The sequence below is a fragment of the Rhineura floridana genome, chromosome 18, assembly GCF_030035675.1.
Source record: "Rhineura floridana isolate rRhiFlo1 chromosome 18, rRhiFlo1.hap2, whole genome shotgun sequence".
Lineage (NCBI taxonomy): Eukaryota > Metazoa > Chordata > Lepidosauria > Squamata > Rhineuridae > Rhineura > Rhineura floridana.
The window spans coordinates 9,304,084-9,326,576 of record NC_084497.1 but is presented as its reverse complement, the minus strand read 5'-3'; the positions used below and the strand labels follow the sequence as shown (position 1 = coordinate 9,326,576).

At 46.3% G+C, this 22,493-nt stretch overlaps 2 protein-coding genes across 5 annotated transcripts in view; one reads left to right on the top strand and one right to left on the bottom strand.

Moving 5' to 3' along the window:
- RFXANK (regulatory factor X associated ankyrin containing protein) overlaps positions 1 to 6,569 on the top strand; it is a 12,476-nt gene extending 5,907 nt beyond the window's left edge. For all 4 annotated transcript variants that reach the window (XM_061601999.1, XM_061601997.1, XM_061601998.1 and 1 more), the window contains exons 7-9: positions 1,607 to 1,673; positions 2,857 to 2,937; positions 5,796 to 6,569. In XM_061601999.1, the coding sequence (XP_061457983.1) occupies positions 1,607 to 1,673; positions 2,857 to 2,937; positions 5,796 to 5,854 (207 nt within the window). In that variant the 3' untranslated portion in view covers positions 5,855 to 6,569. The remainder of the gene's footprint in view (positions 1 to 1,606; positions 1,674 to 2,856; positions 2,938 to 5,795) is intronic.
- Positions 252 to 22,493, bottom strand: NR2C2AP (nuclear receptor 2C2 associated protein). The gene is made up of 6 exons (XM_061602002.1): positions 22,326 to 22,493; positions 20,234 to 20,368; positions 18,889 to 18,979; positions 17,523 to 17,628; positions 14,443 to 14,510; positions 252 to 11,975 (listed from the first exon to the last, which is right to left on the bottom strand). Exons 2-6 carry the CDS (start codon positions 20,272 to 20,274, stop codon positions 11,859 to 11,861), a joined length of 423 nt encoding a protein of 140 aa, XP_061457986.1. The 5' UTR covers positions 20,275 to 20,368; positions 22,326 to 22,493; the 3' UTR covers positions 252 to 11,858.

Here is a 22,493-nt window from a genome sequence, read left to right as displayed (position 1 = left end):
AGAATGCGTTGGCTCCGCCTGTTGTCGCCTCTGGCTCCACCTATGGTTTGGGTGTCCTGCCTTCCGCCCCACGGGCACCAGCCACTATTGAACAGTCAGCACTGTTGAATTATTTGGGGAGGCGGTAGGATGCGCTGGCTAGAACAGGGAAGGCTGAGATGTATTTATGTATTTAATTTGTATACCACTTTATATTTCAAAAAATATCAAAGTGGTTTACATTTCAACAAAAATCAATATAAATTCTACAACAATAATCCACATTTTCAGTAACATAATTCAGCAATAAATCCCTAAACAATGTACATAAAATGAAAACAAAGTAAATCATATGCAAAACAAAAAAGAATATGACAGATAAAATATATCTAAAAATTCACGAGATATATTCTTGCGGGGGGGGGGGGGTGTCACAACCTTAGGGGAAAGAGGCCATTGCTCATTGCCAGAGTGGTTGCTTTGCAGGTTCAATCCCTGGCATCTAGCTGTTTATTTTTTAGAATTCAGGGTTTGTTACAGTCAACAGACCACTGAATGATTATTGTTTGATAGTTCCAAACCAACTGTTATTTGGTCCTTTGTAATTTTTTAAAAAAATATCATTTCATCTATTTATATATATTCGTTAATATTATTACAACCTCATTTTAAAAAATATAATCTATTTTTTAGTTATACCAAACCAAGTTCTACTCAGAGTAGGCCAATTGAAATCAATGGTTGGTATCCAACGCAGGGGTACAGTGGGTGGGGTTGCAAGGGAGAGGAAGGAGTTTGGTTTTGCATGAGCAGAATGGCGTGCTGGGATACAATCCCAGTGAGCTTAAAGGCGTTGCAGTCCACTAAGTCTTATGCAGAGTAGACCCATTGAAATTAATGAACCTGAGTTAGTCATGTCTGTTACCTTCAATGGGCCTACACTGAGTACCACCCAAGGTAGTCATGTTTGTTAATTTCAATGGGTCTATTCAGAGTAGGATTCATATTGAATACAACCCTTTTATTTAGCAACTATTTATATACCATTTAGTAAGATTTCAGCTGAACATCAGGAAAAGCTTCCTAACTTAGAGCGGTACGACAATGAAACCAACAAGCTAGGGAAGTGGTGGGCTCTCCAACCCTGGAGGCCTTCAAGAGGCAGCTGGACAGGCACCTGTCGGGGATGCTTAAAGTTGGACTGCTGTGTTGAGCAGGGGGTTGGACTAGATGGCCTTAGAGACCCCTTCCAACTCTACGATTCTATGTTTAATAAAAAAATTAACTCAAAAGGTTTACAGAAAATAGTATAAAATCTTCATTAAAGATTAGCAATAAAAACAAGTAGATGTAATAAAAAGATACATACATAGATAAAAATCAACCATTTTTTTTTTTTAAAAAAGTCTCTTGGGTAGGCTTCTCAAAGCTTAAAAGAAAAAGTCTTTCAGCAGATGTTGAAAACGCCAGGGTTTCAGACTGGAGACCTTTCCTAGCAAGTACTCTAACCACTGAGCTATGGCCCTTAAAGCCAAGCGACTGAGTGGCACAGCCTTTTTTAAGAGGGGCAGTCCTCCCTCCGGCCCCCCCTTCTTGTCTCCTTGCCACTAATGCTTCTCCTCCGCAGAATGGTGGGACTCCGCTCCTTTATGCTGTGCGGGGCAACCACGTGAAGTGTATCGAGGCCTTGCTAGGTAAGCTGGGTAGGCGGCTACCAGTGGGAGAGGGAGAAGTGGGCAGCCTGTACCTGAGCTATCTGGACTGGGAAGGCGAGCCAGATTCTGCACTTTTATAAGCCCGGGTAATGTCCTATTGGTTCCGCTTGAGTCACCTGACTCCTGCTTACTACTTGCCGAGGTGTGGTTCTTATTTCACTAGCAAAACATTTTGACTTCCGCCTTAATCAGCAGGGGGTTGGACTTGATGGCCTTATAGGCCCCTTCCAACTCTACTATTCTATGATAATATACCAGTGCTGTTACCAAGGTGGCAGTTATAGAGTTCCGAGGATGGATTGCTCGGAGGGGCTTTCTTTGCAGAAGCAAAGGGATGCTGGGACTCTCCTCCAGGTTCAGGCAATGTGGTGGCAATGTGTCCAGAGAGTATATCCAAAAGTTCTCCCTTTTAGTCAATGCTGCTGGATCTGTTGGCATCTCTATCGCTGTTATAGAAAAGTCCAACAGGCTGTGACCCTCAGTGTTGAAATGTTTTGTAACTGGTTGCTCCACTTTTTTTAAGATTGCCGATTTGTGGTTTCTGAAGCGTGTGCATCGCTCAGTTGTGGTTTTACCTACGTATTGGGTACTACATCCTGGTCTTTTGCATTCGATGACATAAATTATATTGCAGGACCTGCAGGCGATGTTCTGTTTGATGTCATAGGTCCTGCCTCTCCTAGTGCTTGTAAAAGTAGCTGTCTCCCCGAGGTACACACAGGTGATGCAGCATTTGGAGTGACAAGGATGAGACCCAGGATTGGTGATAGGTGGCTTAAGCACAGCTCTCACCAACAGTCTGCGCAAATTAGGAAGCTGGCGAAATGCTACAAAGGAGGCCTGCTGATGGCTCTAGCAAGATGTTCAGAGTATGCCAGCAATGGGTAGCTGTCCCTGATTGCTCGGTGAGAGTTAGGAGATGCTGGATGGGGATCTACCACAAAAAATGTAATTGGCCCTTGGAGCTTTCCAGCCAACTTGCTTTTTAAGATGCTTTTAAAGGTCTTTTTTAAGATGTTTTTTTAAAGACGTTTTTAAATCTGTTTTTAAGATCTTTTAGAGTGTTAGTTTGCTGCCCTGGGCTGTTCCTAGGGGGAAGGGTGGGATATAAATTTAATAAATAATAATAACTTAAAAAGATTTCTCTTCTCTGCCTTTTCAGCCTGGGGTGCTGATCTCACAATCGAAGCGGATTCTGGGTACACCCCAATGGACCTTGCGGTCGCTTTGGGTCATAAGAAAGGTTAGCGTGGACATGTGTGTGTTTAGTGGCTGTTTAAAGAACCACAGCATTCCTAAGAATATCTTGCTTGGGGCTTCCCTTTGGGGTATCCAGTTGGCCACTGAGAACGGGCCGCTGGGCAGCCTTTGGCCTGATCAGCAGAGAAATTCTGATGACCTTAAAGCCCAGCTAGGCTTAGGACCATCTTAAAATCCAGCTTTCCTGCAGGGGCCAGACAGACGCTTCTGTTGAAATCCTACAAGCGGGATATTTCTGCTTCCTGCTAAATTACCCCCATTGCCTGGTTATCACATTTGGATCCAAATGTGTTTGATCATCCTAAGTCCATTATGTCCCATTTTCTGTTGGCTTTTCCTTACAAAAGCTACACAAGTGTGTAATTTTACATTGCAATTTTCTTTAAAATATGCATTTTTGTATATGGGGTGCCCCCCCCCAAAAGTACAAATTTTTGCAATGTGTGAAACGGTTGGTTCGTTTTAAAATGCAGATCTAACTAAATTGTCTGTTTGGAGGTAAACTGCTTCTAACCATGGAGGCTCCATTGTGGGCAGTAGTTGCTGGCAGACCTAAAAACGGGCTGCCAACTTTTTGGGGCCTGAAGGCACACTTTGCCATGAGGAGCACACTTTATCATCATCATCATCATCATCATCATCATCTTTATTTATACCCAGCCCTTTTTCCAAACTGGAACTCAAGGCGGATTCCAGAAAAAAATAAGTACATATCATTAAGAACCTATGAAAATATAAAACATATAAAATCAGCATTAAAACACGATTAAACTATTAAGATGTTAAAACCAATTATATATACTCTTAAAATACTGCAACCCAGTTTAGGAGCATAAAAGTAAAACAATAACATACAGCATCCTCTTCAGTCACTACCCTAAAGCCTTCAGTTCCAAAGGCCTGCCGGACGAAAAAAGTCTTTCGCTGTCGGCGGAAGGACTGCACAGAGGAGGCCATTCTTGCCTCCCTAGGGAGGGAGTTCCAGAGCCTAGGGGTAGCCACCGACAAGGCCCTATCTCGTGTCCCCACCAGTCGCACTTGTGAAGGTGTTGGGATCATGAGAAGGGTCTCTCCTGAAGATCTCAGAGCCCGGGCAGGTTCATATAGGGAGATACGGTCTGACAAATAGCCTGGACCTAAGCCGTATAGGACTTTATAGGTCATAACCAGCACTTTGAACTGTGTCTGTAAACAGACTGCACTTAAATGCGTATTCCCTGCAAGCGAGCACACAGCGCAACCTCTGCTACCAGCTATAGAAGAACGCTTCATTCGAGCCTCATTTCAGCAGCAGGTGGGCACCCGCTGGTCCCACATGGGCAAACCTTCCTCTAAAAGGAAAGTGGATGAAATGAAACTTCCCTGTAGCCTAGTCTCCAACCGTGGTCAGCCAGGTGCTGCAACAAGAAGCCCATCAACAGGCAACAGCCCTCCCCTTTGCTTCCTGGCATCTGACAATTCAGAGCTAGACTACCTCTGAGCATGGAAAGAAGGCAGTTTGACCTCTCCCTCCTTCCACGCTGGCTGCTGAGCTTTGCCTAAGCGCTACTGGGCAGCCATTTTTCCAGAAGGACACTGCTGTGGGCCAAGCCAGGATTGCCCTCTCTGGCTCCTTGTCACGGTCCTATGGGTGCCCTCAGGGCCTTGGGTTCCGGTCCCCAGAGGTATAAGCCTCTTAGCAAAAACACTCACCGACGAGAGCAGGGTGGAAGGTGCGGCAGTCTCCAAACAGGCCAGAGTCAAGCAGGTTCAGATTCAAAACGTGACCCGGAGGCAAGGTCAGGCAGCTGGCCACGGTCAATATTGCAGGGAGTTCAGGCAAGCTACAACCCAGCCAAGGGGGAGATCTAGACTTAGGGGGCCAAGTTGCCAAAGGCTTGTGGCATTTCCAGCAACTGGGAGGCCTTATACGCTCTTGCTTCCTAGGCTGAACGCTAATCCCAGCGGCTGGTTCTGAAGGCATGTCCAGGATTGCTTACTCCCAAGGAAACCCTTTACTCACAAGCCATATGACAGCTCTTCTGGTGCAGGCTGTCTCGAGGACAGAGAGATGGTTCCACTGTCTCCACTGTCAGATCCAAGGGTTTTTCTGTGGGTCCCCCCCCCCCCGAGGGACTTTCAAGGCGATCCTCTTGTGGGGTGTCTGGTACCAGTCAGAGGTAGGGCTGACACTGCCCCATTTACTCTGGGTTCTCCTCCCAAAGCCCGAACTTGTGCCTCTTTCAGAACTGTCATGAGATGTTGGCGTGTGTGTGAGGTTGAATCCAACTAAGCTTTCCTTAAGAGCAGACCTGGTGAAATCAACGGACTTAAGTTAGTCATGTCCATTAATTTCAGTGGGTCTACTCTGAGTATGACTCACAGAATCATAGAGTTGGAAGGGGCCTCTAAGGTCAGCCAGTCCAACCCCCTGCTCAATGCAGGAATCTAAATTAAAGCATCCCCGATAGGTGGCTGTCCAGCTGCCCCTTGAATGCCTCCAGGGTTGGAGAGCCCACCACCTCCTGAGGTTCCACTCTCATACCAGTCTAAAAGTTAGGAAATTTTCCCTGATGTTCAGTTAAAATCTGGCTTCCTGCAACTTGAGCCCATTATGCTGTGGCCTGCACTCTGGGATGATCGAGAAGTGTACACTGAAAAATGGGATCAAGTGACAGGAAGCCAGATTTCAGCTGAACATCAGGAAAAACTTCCTTACTGTGTGTTTTAAAAGTAAAACTAGCTTTAGGGATCAAATAATTAGCTTATTACCCCTCCTTCCCCACCACCGCCAATAGCATAGAAGCTGAATTATTATTTTTTTAATAAATAAAATTCGTGTTTGCTCTCTTGATTTCCTAGTCCAACACGTGATCGAGAAACATATTCTCGAGTTATTGCAGAGCAAGGAACCAGAGTGAAAAGATTATTTCATCAGACTGAGGGGGGGGGGCAAGGATTATCTCTTCCGCACCCCGAATTTTCTCTGCTTTGAAGATTGGATCAAGACGTACCCTTTTGAACTGACCGGTTGAGGGGGCAACACGTACAAATGCAAAGAGGGGGAGCGGCTGGATATGTGAGACCCAGCGGGCATTCAGCAGGGCTTCTTAAACAGAGATGATGGGGCATTTATGATGGCAAGACTCCCTGAACATCCTGCTTCCTGCTATTGAGGGGATAACCACTAACCCCCCTGGGAGCCCCGTGAGCTACGTACCGCAACCAAAGGAGACGCTGACAGAGGCAAAAAAAATCCAGGTGGCCCATGAAGCGATCCACGCCCCAAACCAGAAGCAAAACAGCACCAGATTTTTCTCCCACCGCACTTTGCAAACCCCTCTGAGCTGGGATGCGTGACGGGAGAGAGAAATTTGTCGGTTTCCATTACCGTTTTGAGCAAAAAAGTCTGTATGCACAGTAATTTTATTTTTTAAAACCAACTGCACATCCGATATCCAAAGAAACTGTGGTGTCTCTAGGAAGCAAACCAAAACGGCTTTTTCTTTGCCGGCTTGTTGTAGTCGCTCACCTGGGGCGAACAGGGAATCCCTCCAAGCGAGCAGGTGTGAAAGCTTTTGTAAAAAAATGATGAAAAATAAGTCGCTTTTTAAACAATAAAATAATAAAGGCAAAGGCTCCTGGTCTGTAGACTTTGTTTTCCAAGCTGTGTTTGAATGAACCCATATTCTCCTTTTCTTGGTCCAGTCTTACAATTTAGTATATGTATACACGTCTCGATATTGTGGGTGTGTCACCATGTTCACAATCAAGGTGCCAAACTTCGGCGGTGGAGGAAAATCTGTCCCACAGTGCTTCAAGATACAGCCGTCAATAAACCAGGCCTTTGGAGGACTGTACTATAGACAAAAGAGCCTGCTGGATCTGGCCAGTGGCCCTTCTAGTCCAACATCCTGTGCTCATAGTGGCCAACCAGTTGCCTGTGGGAAACGCGCCACGGCTAAGTGGAAGACAAACTGCCCTGCGTGGAGGAGGTCCTCTGTGCAATTCCTAGGCAAGGCAGGCGGATGTCCACTGTCTGAAATGCTGGAGAGCTGCTGCCGGCCTGTGTAGACAATACTCGATGGAATGATGATGTGTCTTGGTATAAGGCAGCTTTCGGTGCTCCTGTTTAAATAAGCCCTATTCATGAGGACTGGGATCTTACTTTATTTTTTAGTGGAAAGGGCTGTTGTAGCTCAGCGGCAGAGCAGCCGCTTTGCATGCAAAAGGTCTCGGGCTCAGCCCTCCAGGTAGAATCATAGAATAGTAGAGTTGGAAGGGACCTATAAGGCCATCCAGTCCAACCCCCTGCTCAATGCAGGAATCCAAATCAAAGCATTCCCGACAGATGGCTGTCCAGCTGCCTCTTGAAGGCCTCCAGTATCGGAGAGCCCACTGCCTCTCTAGGTCATTGGTTCCATTGTCGTATGGCTCTAACAGTTAGGAAGTTTTTCCTGATGTCCAGTCGAAATCTGGCTTCCTGCAACTTGAGCCCATTATTCCATGTCCTGTACTCTGGGATGATCGAGAAGAGATCCCGGCCCTCCTCTATGTGACAACCTTTCATGTACTTGAAGAGTGCTATCTTAGGAGCTGAGGAAGGTCCGGTTCGGAAAAAACCTCCCCCCTGGGATAAAAACCAAAGAAATGATGAAATTTTAAAAGGGGTAGGCATTGTGAGAGCAGGGGCACAGGATATAAATTCAGAAGAGCAAAATTACCACAGGCCAAACCACAAGTGCCAAAGACACTTGAAGAGACACACTGTTTACAAGTGTCTGTACGCTAATGCTAGGAGCCTCCGAACTAAGATGGGAGAACTGGAGTGCTTGGTCTTAGAGGAAAGCATTGATATAGTGAGCATAACGAAGACCTGGTGGAATGGAGAAAACCAGTGGGATACGGTTATCCCTGGATATAAACTATATCGGAAGGACAGGGAAGGACGTATTGGTGGCGGAGTCGCTCTATACGTGAAAGAAGGCATTGAATCCAGCAAGCTCGAAACCCCAAAAGAGGCAGACTCCTCCACAGGATCGTTGTGGGTGGTGATACCCTGCCCCAGGAGGGACTTAATACTGGGAACGATCTATCGTCCCCCTGATCAAAATACTCAGGGAGACCTTGAGATGAGATATGAAATTGAGGAAGCATCCAAACTAGGAAATGTGGTAGTAATGGGTGACTTCAACTACCCAGACATAGACTGGCCGCATATGTGTTCCAGTCATGACAAAGAAGCAAATTTTCTAGATATTCTAAATGACTATTCCCTAGACCAGTTGGTCATGGAACCGACCAGAGGCACGGCAATCCTGGACTTAATCCTCAGTGGGGACTGGGACCTGGTGCGAGATGTAAGTGTCGTTGAACCGATTGGGAGCAGTGACCACAGTGCTATTAAATTAAACATACATGTAACTGGCCAATTGCCAAGAAAATCCAACACGGTCACATTTGACTTCAAAAGAGGTAACTTCACAAAAATGAGGGGATTGGTAAAAAGAAAGCTGAAAAACAAAGTCCAGAGGGTCACATCACTCGAAAATGCTTGGAAGTTGTTTAAAAACACTATATTAGAAGCTCAACTGGAGTGTATACCGCAGATCAGAAAAGGTACCGCCAGGGCCAAGAAGATGCCAGCATGGTTAACGAGCAAAGTCAAGGAAGCTCTTAGAGGCAAAAAGTCTTCCTTCAGAAAATGGAAGTCTTGTCCGAATGAAGAAAATAAAAAAGAACACAAACTCTGGCAAAAGAAATGCAAGAAGACAATAAGGGATGCTAAAAAATAATTTGAGGAGCACATTGCTAAGAACATAAAAACCAACAACAAAAAATTCTATAAATACATTCAAAGCAGGAGACCATCTAGGGAGGACCCTTGGATGATAAGGGAGTCAAAGGTGTACTAAAGAACGATAAGGAGATTGCAGAGAAGCTAAATGAATTCTTTGCATCTGTCTTCACAGTGGAAGATATAGGGCAGATCCCTGAACCTGAACTAACATTTGCAGGAAGGGATTCTGAGGAACTGAGACAAATAGTGGTAACGAAAGAGGAAGTTCTAGGCTTAATGGACAATATAAAAACTGACAAATCACTGGGCCCGGATGGCATCCACCCGAGAGTTTTCAAAGAACTCAAAGGTGAAATTGCTGATCTGCTAACCAAAATATGTAACTTGTCCCTCGGGTCCTCCGTGCCTGAGGACTGGAAAGTGGCAAATGTAACGCCAATCTTCAAAAAGGGATCCAGAGGGGACCCCGGAAATTACAGGCCAGTTAGCTTAACTTCTGTCCCTGGAAAACTGGTAGAAAGTATTATTAAAGCTAGATTAACTAAGCACACAGAAGAACAAGCCTTGCTGAAGCAGAGCCAGCATGGCTTCTGCAAGGGAAAGTCCTGTCTCAGTAACCTATTAGAATTCTTTGAGAGTGTCAACAAGCATATAGATAGAGGTGATCCAGTGGACATAGTGTACTTAGACTTTCAAAAAGCGTTTGACAAGGTACCTCACCAAAGACTTCTGAGGAAGCTTAGCAGTCATGAAATAAGAGGAGAGGTCCTCTTGTGCATAAGGAATTGGTTAAGAAGCAGAAAGCAGAGAGTAGGAATAAACGGACAGTTCTCCCAATGGAGGGCTGTAGAAAGTGGAGTCCCTCAAGGATCGGTATTGGGACCTGTACTTTCAACTTGTTCATTAATGACCTAGAATTAGGAGTGAGCAGTGAAGTGGCCAAGTTTGCTGACGACACTAAATTGTTCAGAGTTGTTAAAACAAAAAGGGATTGCGAAGAGCTCCAAAAAGACCTCTCCAAACTGAGTGAATGGGCAGAAAAATGGCAAATGCAATTCAATATAAACAAGTGTAAAATTATGCATACTGGAGCAAAAAATCTGAATTTCACATATACGCTCATGGGGTCTGAACTGGCGGTGACCGACCAGGAGAGAGACCTCGGGGTTGTAGTGGACAGCACGATGAAAATGTTGACCCAGTGTGTGGCAGCTGTGAAAAAGGCAAATTCCATGCTAGCGATAATTAGGAAAGGTATTGAAAATAAAACAGCCGATATCATAATGCCGTTGTATAAATCTATGGTGCGGCCGCATTTGGAATACTGTGTACAGTTCTGGTCGCCTCATCTCAAAAAGGATATTATAGAGTTGGAAAAGGTTCAGAAGAGGGCAACCAGAATGATCAAGGGGATGGAGCGACTCCCTTACGAGGAAAGGTTGCAGCATTTGGGGCTTTTTAGTTTAGAGAAAAGGCAGGTCAGAGGAGACATGATAGAAGTGTATAAAATTATGCATGTCATTGAGAAAGTGGATAGAGAAAAGTTCTTCTCCCTCATAATACTAGAACTCTTGGACATTCAAAGAAGCTGAATGTTGGAAGATTCAGGACAGACAAAAGGAAGTACTTCTTTACTCAGCGCATAGTTAAACTATGGAATTTGCTCCCACAAGACGCAGTAATGGCCACCAGCTTGGATGGCTTTAAAAGAAGATTAGACAAATTCATGGAGGACAGGGCTATCAATGGCTACTAGCCATGATGGCTGTGCTCTGCCACCCTAGTCAGAGGCAGCATGCTTCTGAAAACCAGTTGCCGGAAGCCTCAGGAGGGGAGAGTGTTCTTGCACTTGGGTCCTGCTTCCGGCTTCCCTTTGGGGCACCTGGTTGGCCACTGTGAGAACAGGATGCTGGACTAGATGGGCCACTGGCCTAATCCAGCAGGGTCTTCTTATGTTCTTATCATATCTCCCGTCAGTCTTCTCTTCTCCAGGCTAAACAGGCCCAGTTCTTTCAGTCTCTCCTCACAGGGCTTTGTTTCCAGTCCCGTGATCATTCCTGTTGCCCTCCTCTGAACCCGTTCCAGTTTGTCTGCATCCTTCTTGAAGTGCGGAGTCCAGAACTGGATGCAGTATTCAAGATGAGGCCTAACCAGTGCTGAATAGAGGTAGCAGAGCTGAGAAGGTGCCCACCACAAAACGTGCCAGAGAGCCCATAGTTCCTGATACAGGGACCGAGCAGAACAGGAATCTTGAGATAAAGCACCATCATCTGTTCCTGCGAGATGCCTCCTGTTCACTCTTCCCAGGACTGAACTTGACCAAAACAAGAGCACCTTGATGCCGTACTTTGATGCACCCACCCGTTGCGTATAGTGGGGCTACCTCCACATCAACCTTATAGCCCAAGCTGTTAGGAACGCCAGAGGAGCCTGGCTGCTGGATGAGGCCAAAGGGCTCACAGTGGCCAGGCAAAGGCCTCAATGGGGAAAGGCCCCCAAGCAGGCCCTGAGCGCAACAGCAACTCTCGTCAGAGGAAGGAAAAGTTGGCCATTGTGGCTAGTAGCCATTCGTTTCCTTCTCCGTGTAATATTAGGATTTCTTTTTATTAGGGCGTATGGCAATAGGCAGAGCTGCACAGGCAGCACAGCAAGGTCCTCGCCCGCAAGGAGCATGCAGCCTAACAAACGCCAAAGAAAGGGAGAGCTAGACAGACAAGGTCATCCTTCCTGGGTCAAAAAGAGAGACAGGCGGTCCCAGTCACCAGCTACTGGGAAGGAAAGGCACCTTTTGAAATGATGGGATGTGATTGAGCTGTCACCAAAGGGGTGATAGGAACCAATGACCTAGAGAGGTAGTGGGCTGTCCGACACTGGAGGCCTTCAAGAGGCAGCTGGACAGCCATCTGTCGGGAATGCTTTGATTTGGATTCCTGCCTTGAGCAGGGGGTTGGACTGGATGGCCTTACAGGCCCCTTCCAACTCTACTATTCTATGATTCTGCTCTGGGGGGGAAAGGAATGCAAGGCACCGGTAGGATCTGCATTTGCGAGCCGCTTTGGACCCGTTTATGTGGGGGGAACAGCATGCAAATGGAGATCACCATCATCATCTCAGGTCCTCCGGGGTCAACGCTTCTCTCCATGAACGTCGAGCTGGTAGACGATAACTCGCCCAAAGAAGTCCGTGCTGTTTTCAAAGGTGATCTTCAGTTTGTCCAAAAGTGCTTCCTTGAGGGTGAACATGTAGATAGAGCAGTTAAGGAACGGGGGTGGGAGGTGGGAAGGGGGACAAACAACCCAGCACAGATACTGAATTCTCAATATTGGAGGAAATTGCCCATCAAATCACATGACACACACACACCCAGGGCAGCCCTTTACAACAACAAAAAGCTGTTGGAATATCTGCAGTTTGGTTTTCTGAGAGGGAAGGTGAAGGCATCCGTTTGGCTGGGTTTAAGACCTTGTGCAGACCCTGGAGGCAAGGCTAAGCTTGCTTTGTGGGGTAGTCGGAGGACTTGGAAAAGAGGTCTTGGGCGGGAGGATTGCAAAACAGGCAATGGCTTTTAAGACAAGAACCCAAGAAGCTTCGGGGGGGAGAGGCAACAGAGACAGTGGTTAAAAGGGGAATAGAAGACATAATTTTAAATATTGACTTGAACTAAACCACCAGGGGATTTTGGCTGCACGGTTTCTACAGTTTTCAACTTTGTATGCCAATGCTTAAACCAGCGAGGAGGACACAGGCTCCCTTCCATCTTATCCTCACAACCATCCTGCAAGGTAGGTTACTGTCGGAAAAACAGCATAACCTAGATGATCACTGCACTCTACAAGTGAGGGTCTCCTGTAGATACCATCTCATCAGGAGGTCTGTTCCGCACAACATAGGAAGTGGACCTTTCGTGTTGTGGCCACTGACCCTTTGGAATTCCCTCCCCTTAAATATCAGACAGGCACCATTCCTGTTATCTTTTCAGTGCCTACTGAAGACTTTCCTCTTTCAACAAGCCTTTTAAGTAGAGACCTTATCCCAGTCTGCATCTGTGTTGGAATTGTTTTAAAGATGTTTTTAAAGATTCCCCCCCCCAATTGTTTTAAATATGTTTTTAAAGATTCCCCCCCCCAAATGATGTTTTTAGTGTTTCGTCATTTGTTTGCCACCCCGGGCTCCTTTTTGGGGGGGGGGGAAGGGCAGGCTATAAATTTAATAATAAATAACCCAGAGAAGCTAAGGTGGCCTTTGCCCTCACAAATTCTGGGCTTGTGACCAAGGAAGGAATATTTCCCATTCCTCTGAACCATGCAGAATTTGGTAACGCTCTCCCTTACCCTGAACGTCATCAAAAGTATCTTTTCCTCATTTAATCTAAAAGGAGAAAACATTTTGCGATTCAGCCAAAGGAGAGACAAGTTCAAATCTCATCTCCGTTATGATGCTTTGCAGGTGACCTTGGGCTGATCGCTGTCTCTCAGTCCAACCTACCTCGCAGGGTTGCTGTGAGAATAAAATAGGGGGATGGGAGAAGGCCACACACACTGCCCTGGAGCCCTTCGACGAGGGAGGGGTTCCAATGAGTATGAAAGTTTTTTTAAAAAAAGTTTTACCCTTTCCTCTGAGGGATGGCTCTCTAAATCCCTGTTTGATCTACCTTTTCCAGATTTAATGTGCTTGGCAAGCACTCCTCCCTTGCCAATTTTGTTAAGATGGTATGACATTGCATTGTCTGTTAATATGTGGAATGCATCAATCTACCCCTTTAATGCCCTATTTGTAGCCCCTTTGGGGGACCTGAAAGTGCACAGATTCATTCAAAGAGTAGAGGAGAAGACTCATTCAACAAGTAGAGGGTTTATGACAGTCACCTCTCTGGCTATAAAGTCACAACACAAGACGGAGACATACACAGAGACAGTAGACATCAACCATCACACATCAATAGTACAGACTCTGTGAAGGCCTGGGGAGGGCTGCTGGACTGACCCATAGGAGGCTCTTTCCCTGCAATGCTATGGGGAAGGGGGCCTTCCCCCATAACTGAGATTGCTAAAGTATTATCTGCTTTGAAGAGTCTTAATGTAATGCTGAATTATAATCTGGTATCTGAATAAAAGCCACATTAATTAGCCCCGCTGGCATCAAACCTTACTACTTATTTGACTTCATCATAAAATAACATCTGCGCCCCTCCTCCCAGACAAATGAAAGGGGATGACAGAACAGATGGTTAAAAGAAAAAAAGGATGCGTGGATTTGATCGCATCCATTTCCTGCTTGCAGATTCCAATTTCACTTTCCAAGTTCAGTTGTGCCGACGCAAAGAGTTTCCACAAGCCTGTAGACCAGAGGTGGAAAAACATCTGGGGCCCTCCAGTTGTGGCTGGACTCCAATTCCCAGCAGGAATTATGGGAGTTGGAGTCCAATCACATCTGGAGGGCCACGTATAACTCTCCGTCCCTGATCTTAAAGGTAGCATGCCTCTAGAAGGAATGCCTCTATTTAGAAGATGCACTCCCTCCTACGAGAGGGGAATGCCTCTTCTTAGATCAGAGATGAGGAAACATCTGTGGCTCTCCAGCTGTGGTTGGACTGCTAACTCCCATTATGGCCAATGTTCAGGGGTGATGGGAGTTGGAGGATCCGGGCAGCCACGGCCCTTTCCTCAGCCTTGCTACACGGCCCAGTGATCTGGGAGGAAAAAAGGATATTTGGAGAGAGTTGGTGTCTTTGGGATAGAATTCAGCCACCTGGGAAAGATCTTCTCCTTTCCTGCAGCCTAAGAAGAATTTGAGAAGAGGAGAGAGGCATAGGTGGGACAAGATTTGGTGAGAAAAGAGTCTTCAAAAATTGAGGTATGGGGAGCCATCAGTTCTCCCACTGATCATCACAATGACAGTAATTCTTTGGATGTTGATTCCAAAAGCTGAAGAGGCTAGCCACTTACCTATTAAAAACAGCTTGCCTCTTCAGCCGTGCAAATTGCTGCAATGGAAGCTCAGGTTCTTAGGAAAGCCTGAGATAGTGGCAAGACAGCTTGCCTCTGAGTGGCCCAAAAGCAGCGCATGAAGCCAGTCCAATAAGCCCTTCGCTGTGATTTGCCCCCCACCACAGGTGATGGATGGATGGATGGACTGCCTTCAAGTCGATCCCGACTTATGGCGACCCTATGAAGAGGGTTTTCATGGTAAGTGGTATTCAGAGGGGGTTTACCATTGCCTTCCTCTGAGGCTGAGAGGCAGTGACTGGCCCAAGGTCACCCAGTGAGCTTCATGGCTGTGTGGGGATTTGAACCCTGGTCTCCTAGGTCATAGGCCAACACTCTAACCACTACGCCACACTGGCTGGTAGACTGCCCCTAAAGATGGGGGCTACATTCAACTCTCTTTAGAACCATCTTACTGGATTGGACAAAAGTCCCTGTCTGGTTCGGCATCTAATTTCACACCATGACCAAACAGATCCATCCAGGAAGAGTTTGCATGTGTTTCCACCCAATAATCAAAGTTAAACCACCTATGAAAAAGGAGGACCCATCATTAGCTGTCATTAAAATAGCCTCCCTAATCAGACCAGCCTGCTGTTTTTTCCCCACCATCTGGAACTCAGAGGTAGATTGCCTCTGAGGCTGGGTGTTCCATCATGGATAACAGCCAGTGACAAACCTCATCTCCATGAATGTGACTAATTATTATTTTTAAGCCCTTTATTGCTAGGGGTCATCATGGCAGAATATAGAGGATTCATAACAATATATTAAATATCATTGATTACATGTCTATTCCACCCTTCCGCCCAAAGGGTTAGGACACCAAACTTCAGAGCAGAAAAACAATACAATTAAAATATCTTTAAAACATTTAAAAAACAATTAAGAACATCTCAATACACTTAAAAGAGAGAGAAAGGGGCAGGAGGTTTCTGAGGATGCGGCAGACAAAAGCTTTGGGAGAATCACAGAATCGTAGAGTTGGGAGGGGCCTATAAGGTCATCCAGTCCAACCCCCTGCTCCATGAAGGAATCCAACTTGAGACATTCCCAGCAATGGGAAGAAGGAGAGAGAGAAAAATAGTTCAGTGATTAGAGCATCTGGTTTGCATGCAGAAGGTTCAATCCCTAGCAGCATCTCCAGGTAGGAATGTCCCGTTTCTGAAATCCTGGAGAGCAGCGGCCAGTCGGTGTAGAAAATACTGAGCTAGATGGACCAATGCCCTGACTTAGTATAAGGCAGCTTCTTAAGGTTCCTATTTAAAAGCAGACCTTTGTTTAGGACCATGAGGACTAGAACCTTACTTTATCTTTAGGTGAAGGGCTGTAGTTAAGTGGTGGAGCACCTGATTGCATGCAGAAGGTCCCAGATTCAATCAGCGACATCTCCAGTTAGGCCTGGGACAAGACTCCCTGCCTGAAGCCCTAGAGAGCTGCTGCCAGTTAGTGTAGCCAATACTGAGCTAGATGGACCAATGGTCTGAGTCGGAATGAGGCAGTTTCTTAGATTCTGTTCCTGTTAGATCAGAGATTCATTTGTTTCCAGTCGTCCGACCATTACAAAACAAGATTTGACAACATAGAAGTAAGACAGAATGTTAACTTGGACACAAATAAACTACAACCTTGAACAAACGTAGAATCCTGAATTTCCTTGGCAAAAATCATAGCATGCACCTTAAAAAGGGGAAAAATTATTACAAATATTTAAAATCATGAAAATAAAATGTTCTGCATAAGTTATGTTCCCTCTAGATCATGGAGATCTTCTGACGAGGCACTTCTGGTGGTTCTTCACACGGACCCTGAAGTTCGGTTGGCCTCCACTAAGGACTGAGCCTTTAGTGTGGCAGGCCCTGCCCTGTGGAACTCCCTGCCACTGGAGGTTCAGCAGGAACCATCCCTTCTTTCTTTCAGGCGTCTCCTGAATACGGAACATTTTACACAGGCCTTTTAATGGGAATTCTGTTTTCCAACCAGTGTGGTACTTAGGGATGCTTTTATTCAGAGCTTGGAAAAGTTACTTTTTTAAACTACAACTCCCATCAGCCCCAGCCAGCATGGCCACTGGATTGGGCTGATGGGAGTTGTAGTTCAAAAAAGTAACTTTTCCAAGATCTGCTTTTATTACTGTTTTCAGTGATGTTTTTATTGGTTTTTAATTCCATTACTTTTTTTTGTCATGCCCCCTTGATATGTTTTGATGAAAAGTGCGGCTTATAAATATTGTAATTAATAAATAAATCTGAATAAAGGTATATAAAACCAGAAATCTCTCTGGTAATTCTTAAGACTTTTCTTCTCTTGTCAAATTACTACCGATAATTTTTTTCATGGCTGCCTGTTTATATTGCACCCTCAGTAAATGACAGCCTCATCCTAACCCCTCTCTCCCTAGAACCTGTCCCAAATATTGCACTCTCTATAAATATCTAGACCTAGTTGGACTGAGTGGAGGGAAAAGGCACGGCGAGAGGGAAAGTGCAGGAGAAAGTTCTGCTGCCAGTTTAAATGTGCAGAGGAGAGTTCAGTGGCGCATCTCCGCGAAGCCAGCCTCATACAGCAAAAAGGAAAAAAGGAGTTGCAGAGAAAGAGAAAGAGAGCGCAAGGAATGGCCATTCAGCCTGTTCTGAGAAGGAAGAACCATTCAAAGACTGACTCAAAGATCGTAATAATAAAGTTGGAAGAGACTTTAGAGGTCATCTAGTCCAACGCACTGGTCAAGTCAGCTCTGCAATGCAGAACTCTTGCGACTCTAGCAACTGTTACCAACTAACCCGCAGCCTCGGTGGGTCGCCTTACCTTGCACGGTACACTTTCGGCTGGCAAATCCCCCTTGGAACTGAATGAGGATCTGGGAAACCTGGACGGTCTGTGGAAATTCCAGCGTCAACCACTGGGTGGCGCCCTAACACCAACAAAAAACCAACAGGAGCAGGAAATGATGGAGAAACTTTAGTTTTCAAACTAAAGGACTTTTAATCCAATGCTACAGTTTCCAGCCCAAGTAAAGCACATTGCAAGCGGTCCCTCACTGGGAAACAAGAGGAGTTAAGCTTGCAAGTGAAATAACTAGGCTCAGCCTAGCAGCAGAGCACCTCCTTGGCACAAAAATGATCCTGGGTTCAATACCCAGGTTTAGTCTCCAATAGGCTTCCCTCTGCTCGATACCCTGGAAAGCTGTTGCCAGACAGAGTAGGCAGTACTGGGTTAGAGGGATGATTTCGTCCGACTTGGGATAAAGCAGTTTCCTATATTCCTGCCTAAAAATCAGCCTTTTAATTCAGAACCATGAGGACTAGCATCTTTAGCATTTTACTTTACCTTTCAGGGAAGGTGGCAGAACACATGCCTTTGCATGCAGAAAGGGTCCAGTCAGGGCTGGGTAAAGACTCTTGCCCAGCATCCCGGGGAACCACTGATAGTGTTTTTTCAACCCAAGGACCACATTCCCTCTTGGACAAACTTCCGGGGGCTGCATGAAGGTAACGGGCCACAGAGATAAGAGTGGGTGGGGTGAAGGATGCGATTCTTAACACACTCTGGCCACACAAGCATCAGAGGCTTCTATGCAGGCTCCTCTCTCCGTCCAGACAAGCAAGAGGCATCATCACAGTTTGGCTGTTATAAGCACAGCAGCCTCCCCCTACAAAATGGTTGGCAATCCTAGAGCTTTGAAAATCCAGTGCAAACGAGAGAAAGAAGCAGTGTGGCTGTACTGTTTGCAAATAGGTTTGATTACTAGGCTGTCCCGATGCAAATCTCACCGCTGCCGTTAACTTGACCAAGACAGCTCTGACCCCCCCCAGGACAAACCCCTTCTGTGGGTCAGTGGAAGAACACCTGCTTTGCATGCAGAGGGTCTCAGCTTCAATCCCCTGCATCAACTGGGAAGCCAGAAAGAGAATCCGGTCTGAAATTCAGGAAAATTAGTACTCAGCTAGATGGACCCCAATGGTCTGATGTGGTATAAAGAAGGTTTCTATGGTCAAAATTGCAAAATGGAGACAATATGAATATTTGCCTGCCTTGCAGGGGGGGTTGTGAGGATATAAACATGAAATCCTGTGCATGTTCTGGTTTTATCATCATCATCATTATTATATTAATAATATCATCATCATCAACAACAACAACTAGGCACTCTGGCTGGCATCTTCTGCCTCACCTGGTCCGAGTTCCAGCAGGTCTCCTCGTTCCCATCAAACATATATTTCTTCCCAAACTGCTTCACCTCTCGGTTGAGCACGGAGCTAACTCTGTGGAATACAGAAAGCACCATGAACAGGGTTGCACTGAAATCTGCAACAGGTGGGAGGGATCCAGGAGGTCATCTAGACCAACCAGCTTATCCAGCAAGGGATCTGCAATGCAGGAAGTTTTAACAATTATAGCCTCCCTGCCAGAAGGCCATCCTGCCTCTGCTTAAATACCTCCAGGCAAAAAAGATCCCACCACCTGTCCCTAATGTTTAGACAAAATCCGCTTCCCTGCAGATTTTGGTTGTAGTCCTCTGGAGCGACAAGAGAATGGGCCTGCTTCATCTTCTGAGTGACGGCCCTTCAGATATTTGAAGACTACTATCATAGATTTACTTATCTGGACAATTTATATGCCAAAGCTCTGAGCGGCTTGCAACAAGACCTTCCAACGCTGCTGGGAAGGCAAAGGCTGTTAGTTCCAAATATCTCCTGGTGAAATTCACAGAGGTAGGAATCATTTGGAACAACAGATTCTGGGCAACCCAGTGACACCAGACCCTTCAGAGCACATCATTGGACATCCACTGCTGCTGGGCAGCCTAGGAAATGAAGGGCTCAAGCTGCAGGAAGTCAGATTTCGACTGAACTTCCTGACTGTTAGAGCCATATGACAATGGAATCAATTTCCTAGAGACGTAGTGGGCTCTGCAACACTGCAGGCCTTCAAGAGGCAGCTGGACAGCCACCTGTCGGGAATGCTGGCCCTCCTCTATGTGACAACCTTAATTGTTTTTAACTGCTGTAAACTGCCCAGAGAGCTTCGGCTATGGGACGGTATATAAATGTAATAAATAAATAAACCTTTCCAAGTACTTGAACAGTGCTATCATGTCTCCCCTCAGTCTTCTCTTCTCCGGGCTAAACATGCCCAGTTCTTTCAGTCTCTCCTCGTAGGGCTTTCTTTCCAGTCCCCTGATCATCCTTGTTGCCCTCCTCTGAACCTGTTCCAGTTTGTCTGCATCCTTCTTGAAGTGCGGAGACCAGAACTGGACGCAGTACTCAAGATGAGGCCTAACCACTTCCTATGTATCCATTCTCAGGAGGGAATGCCTCTCCTGCAGAGAGTCGTCCTTCCAACTCTCGCATGCATCTTAGGTTAGAGATGGGGAAACCTTTGTGCTCGCCCCACAAATGCAGCTATACCCCAAGCCCCACCGTTACCCCGACCATTGCCCACGCGGGCTGCTGGGAGCTGGGTGCTCGGCAAGGCTCTTTAACTTGCCTCCCCCAAGGACAGCAAAACACACTCACCTGCTCACTGTCCCAGAGCAAATCAAGGAAGCGTCTGCCATCCTGGCACCAGAGAGTCGGCAACCTGGCCGCACAAGTGAAGACGCAGGCAGAAATCAGACAGGTGTGTGATGGTGTCTTATTCCAGAGCAACCACTGCACAGGGAGAACCAAGATGGAATGAAAGAAAAAAAATCAGGTAACAAGACCACCGGCCTCGAAGGGGCATGATAGTGGACCTTATTCCACCTGACACCTCAGATTATTATATTATTATCATTAATTATTTCCGCCCCATAGCCGAAGCTCTCCGGGCGGTTAACAGTAACTATCACATTTATATCCCACCTTTCCCCCCAAGGAGCTCATACAAAACACAGCTTTCCCCTCCTGATTTGGTCCTCACAACAACCCTTTGAGGTAGGTTAGGCTGAAAGACAGTGACTGGCCCTGACCAACCCGAGTCTCCCAGGCCCCAGGCCACTACACCACCCCTGGCTCTCAGTGTTGTTGGATTCCAATTTCCAGCAGTCCAGCGACATGGGGATCGGTGCAAATATCCCCTATCCCTGGTCTAAAAAAGAAGCATTCCCTCCTGCATGCAAAGAGAAGAATGCCTCTATTTAGAAGAGACATGCCCGCCTGAGAGAAAAGAGATGAGGGATGGGGGATATCTGTGGCCTTCCAGACGTTGCTGGATTCCAGCCCTGGCCACAGGCGATGGGAACTGGTGTCTGGCAACATCTGGATGTGCCCGTCCACTTGCAGTCCGACTTGACTCCAGTTAAAACTCCCACAAAAGGAGAAGATGTGGGGGTGTATCCAAGATGCAGAGTAAACCCATTGAAATAAATGGATCTGTGGCTGCATAATACCATGCATTTAAAGCACATTACTTCCCCCCAAAGAATCCTGGGAATTGCAGTTTGTTAACAGCTCTGTGAAGAGTAAACTACCGTTCCCAGGATTCCTTGAGGGAAGCCATGTGCATTAAATATATGGTGTGGACACAGAGCCTCAGTTGGCCATGCCCTTACATTTATTATATTTATATCCCGCCTTTCTTTTGAGGAGCTCAAGGCGGCATACAAACATGGTTCTCCTCCCTCCCCGGTTGTATCCTCACAACAACCCTGCGAGGTAAGCTAGGCTAGGCTGAGAGATACAGTGAGTGGCCCCCAAGATCACCCAGTGAGCTTCATGGTTGAGCGGATATTTTGAACCCTGGTCTCCCAGGTCCCAGTCTGGCACTCTAACCACTACACCACACTGGCTCTTTAATTTCAACGGGTCTACTCTGAGTATGGTTAATGCTGAATACGCCTCATTGTACTCTATGTAAACCTCTTAGAGGTTATAGCTGATTATGCCGTACATGAATCCCGTTTAATTTTAAAAAAAATGTACTCTCTCCCTCCCCTTTTAAATCCCTGCCCTTACTAAACTGTAGTCCCCTTGGGGCAGAGACTTAATTCCTTAGGTGCTGCAACTTGATCAATTAAAATGAGGAAAGACCCTTAGGAAGGTGGGGGGGGGCTCCATCCTGACTGGGCCTAAATGATGGTGCAGACAGACAATCTCTTTGTCTAGGAAAAGGACTGTGGTGTGATTCTGTCTGGGGACAGGGCCCTAGCTCAGTGACAGAGCTTTGCATGGAAAAGTTCCCAGATTCAGTCTCCAATGGCATTTCCAGCTAGGACTAGAAGAGTCCTCTGCTTGAAACTTTGCAGAGCCCCTGCCAGTCAGTGTAGAGTTACCAGGCCTTCATACAGAACCATGAGGACTAGCGCCTCATGGCAGCTTCCTATGTGCAAACATTCATTCAGAAGTAGGCACCCACCAGTGTTTAATGGGGTTAGCTCCCAGGAACGCACACCCAGGATTGCAAAATTTAGAAACGGCTCCTTTGTGCAGACTCAGCTTTCAAATCAAAGGGGTTGCCAGATTACCAGAAACACACGTACACACACACACTGGACCTGTTCTTGTGGCATATTATATATAACAGTAGTTTAATTTGCAGGAATCGCCACCATCCTCCCCTCCCGTTCCCGGGTTGAAACTCACGAAGGGGCCCAGTGAAAACGTTGGCAACCGTCCTGCTTACACCAACCTGCAAAAGACTGCAAGGAGAAGTTGGCCTTCTAGGCTGCCCCTGTGCATGCCCAGATCTAGGACGCCACACCTATTTTTCTCTCTGTCTCTCCCAGCGAGGGAGGAAAGCAAAATATACCTATTAAAATCGGGGGAGGAAAGAGGAGGAACTTGCTCTCTGCTCCAC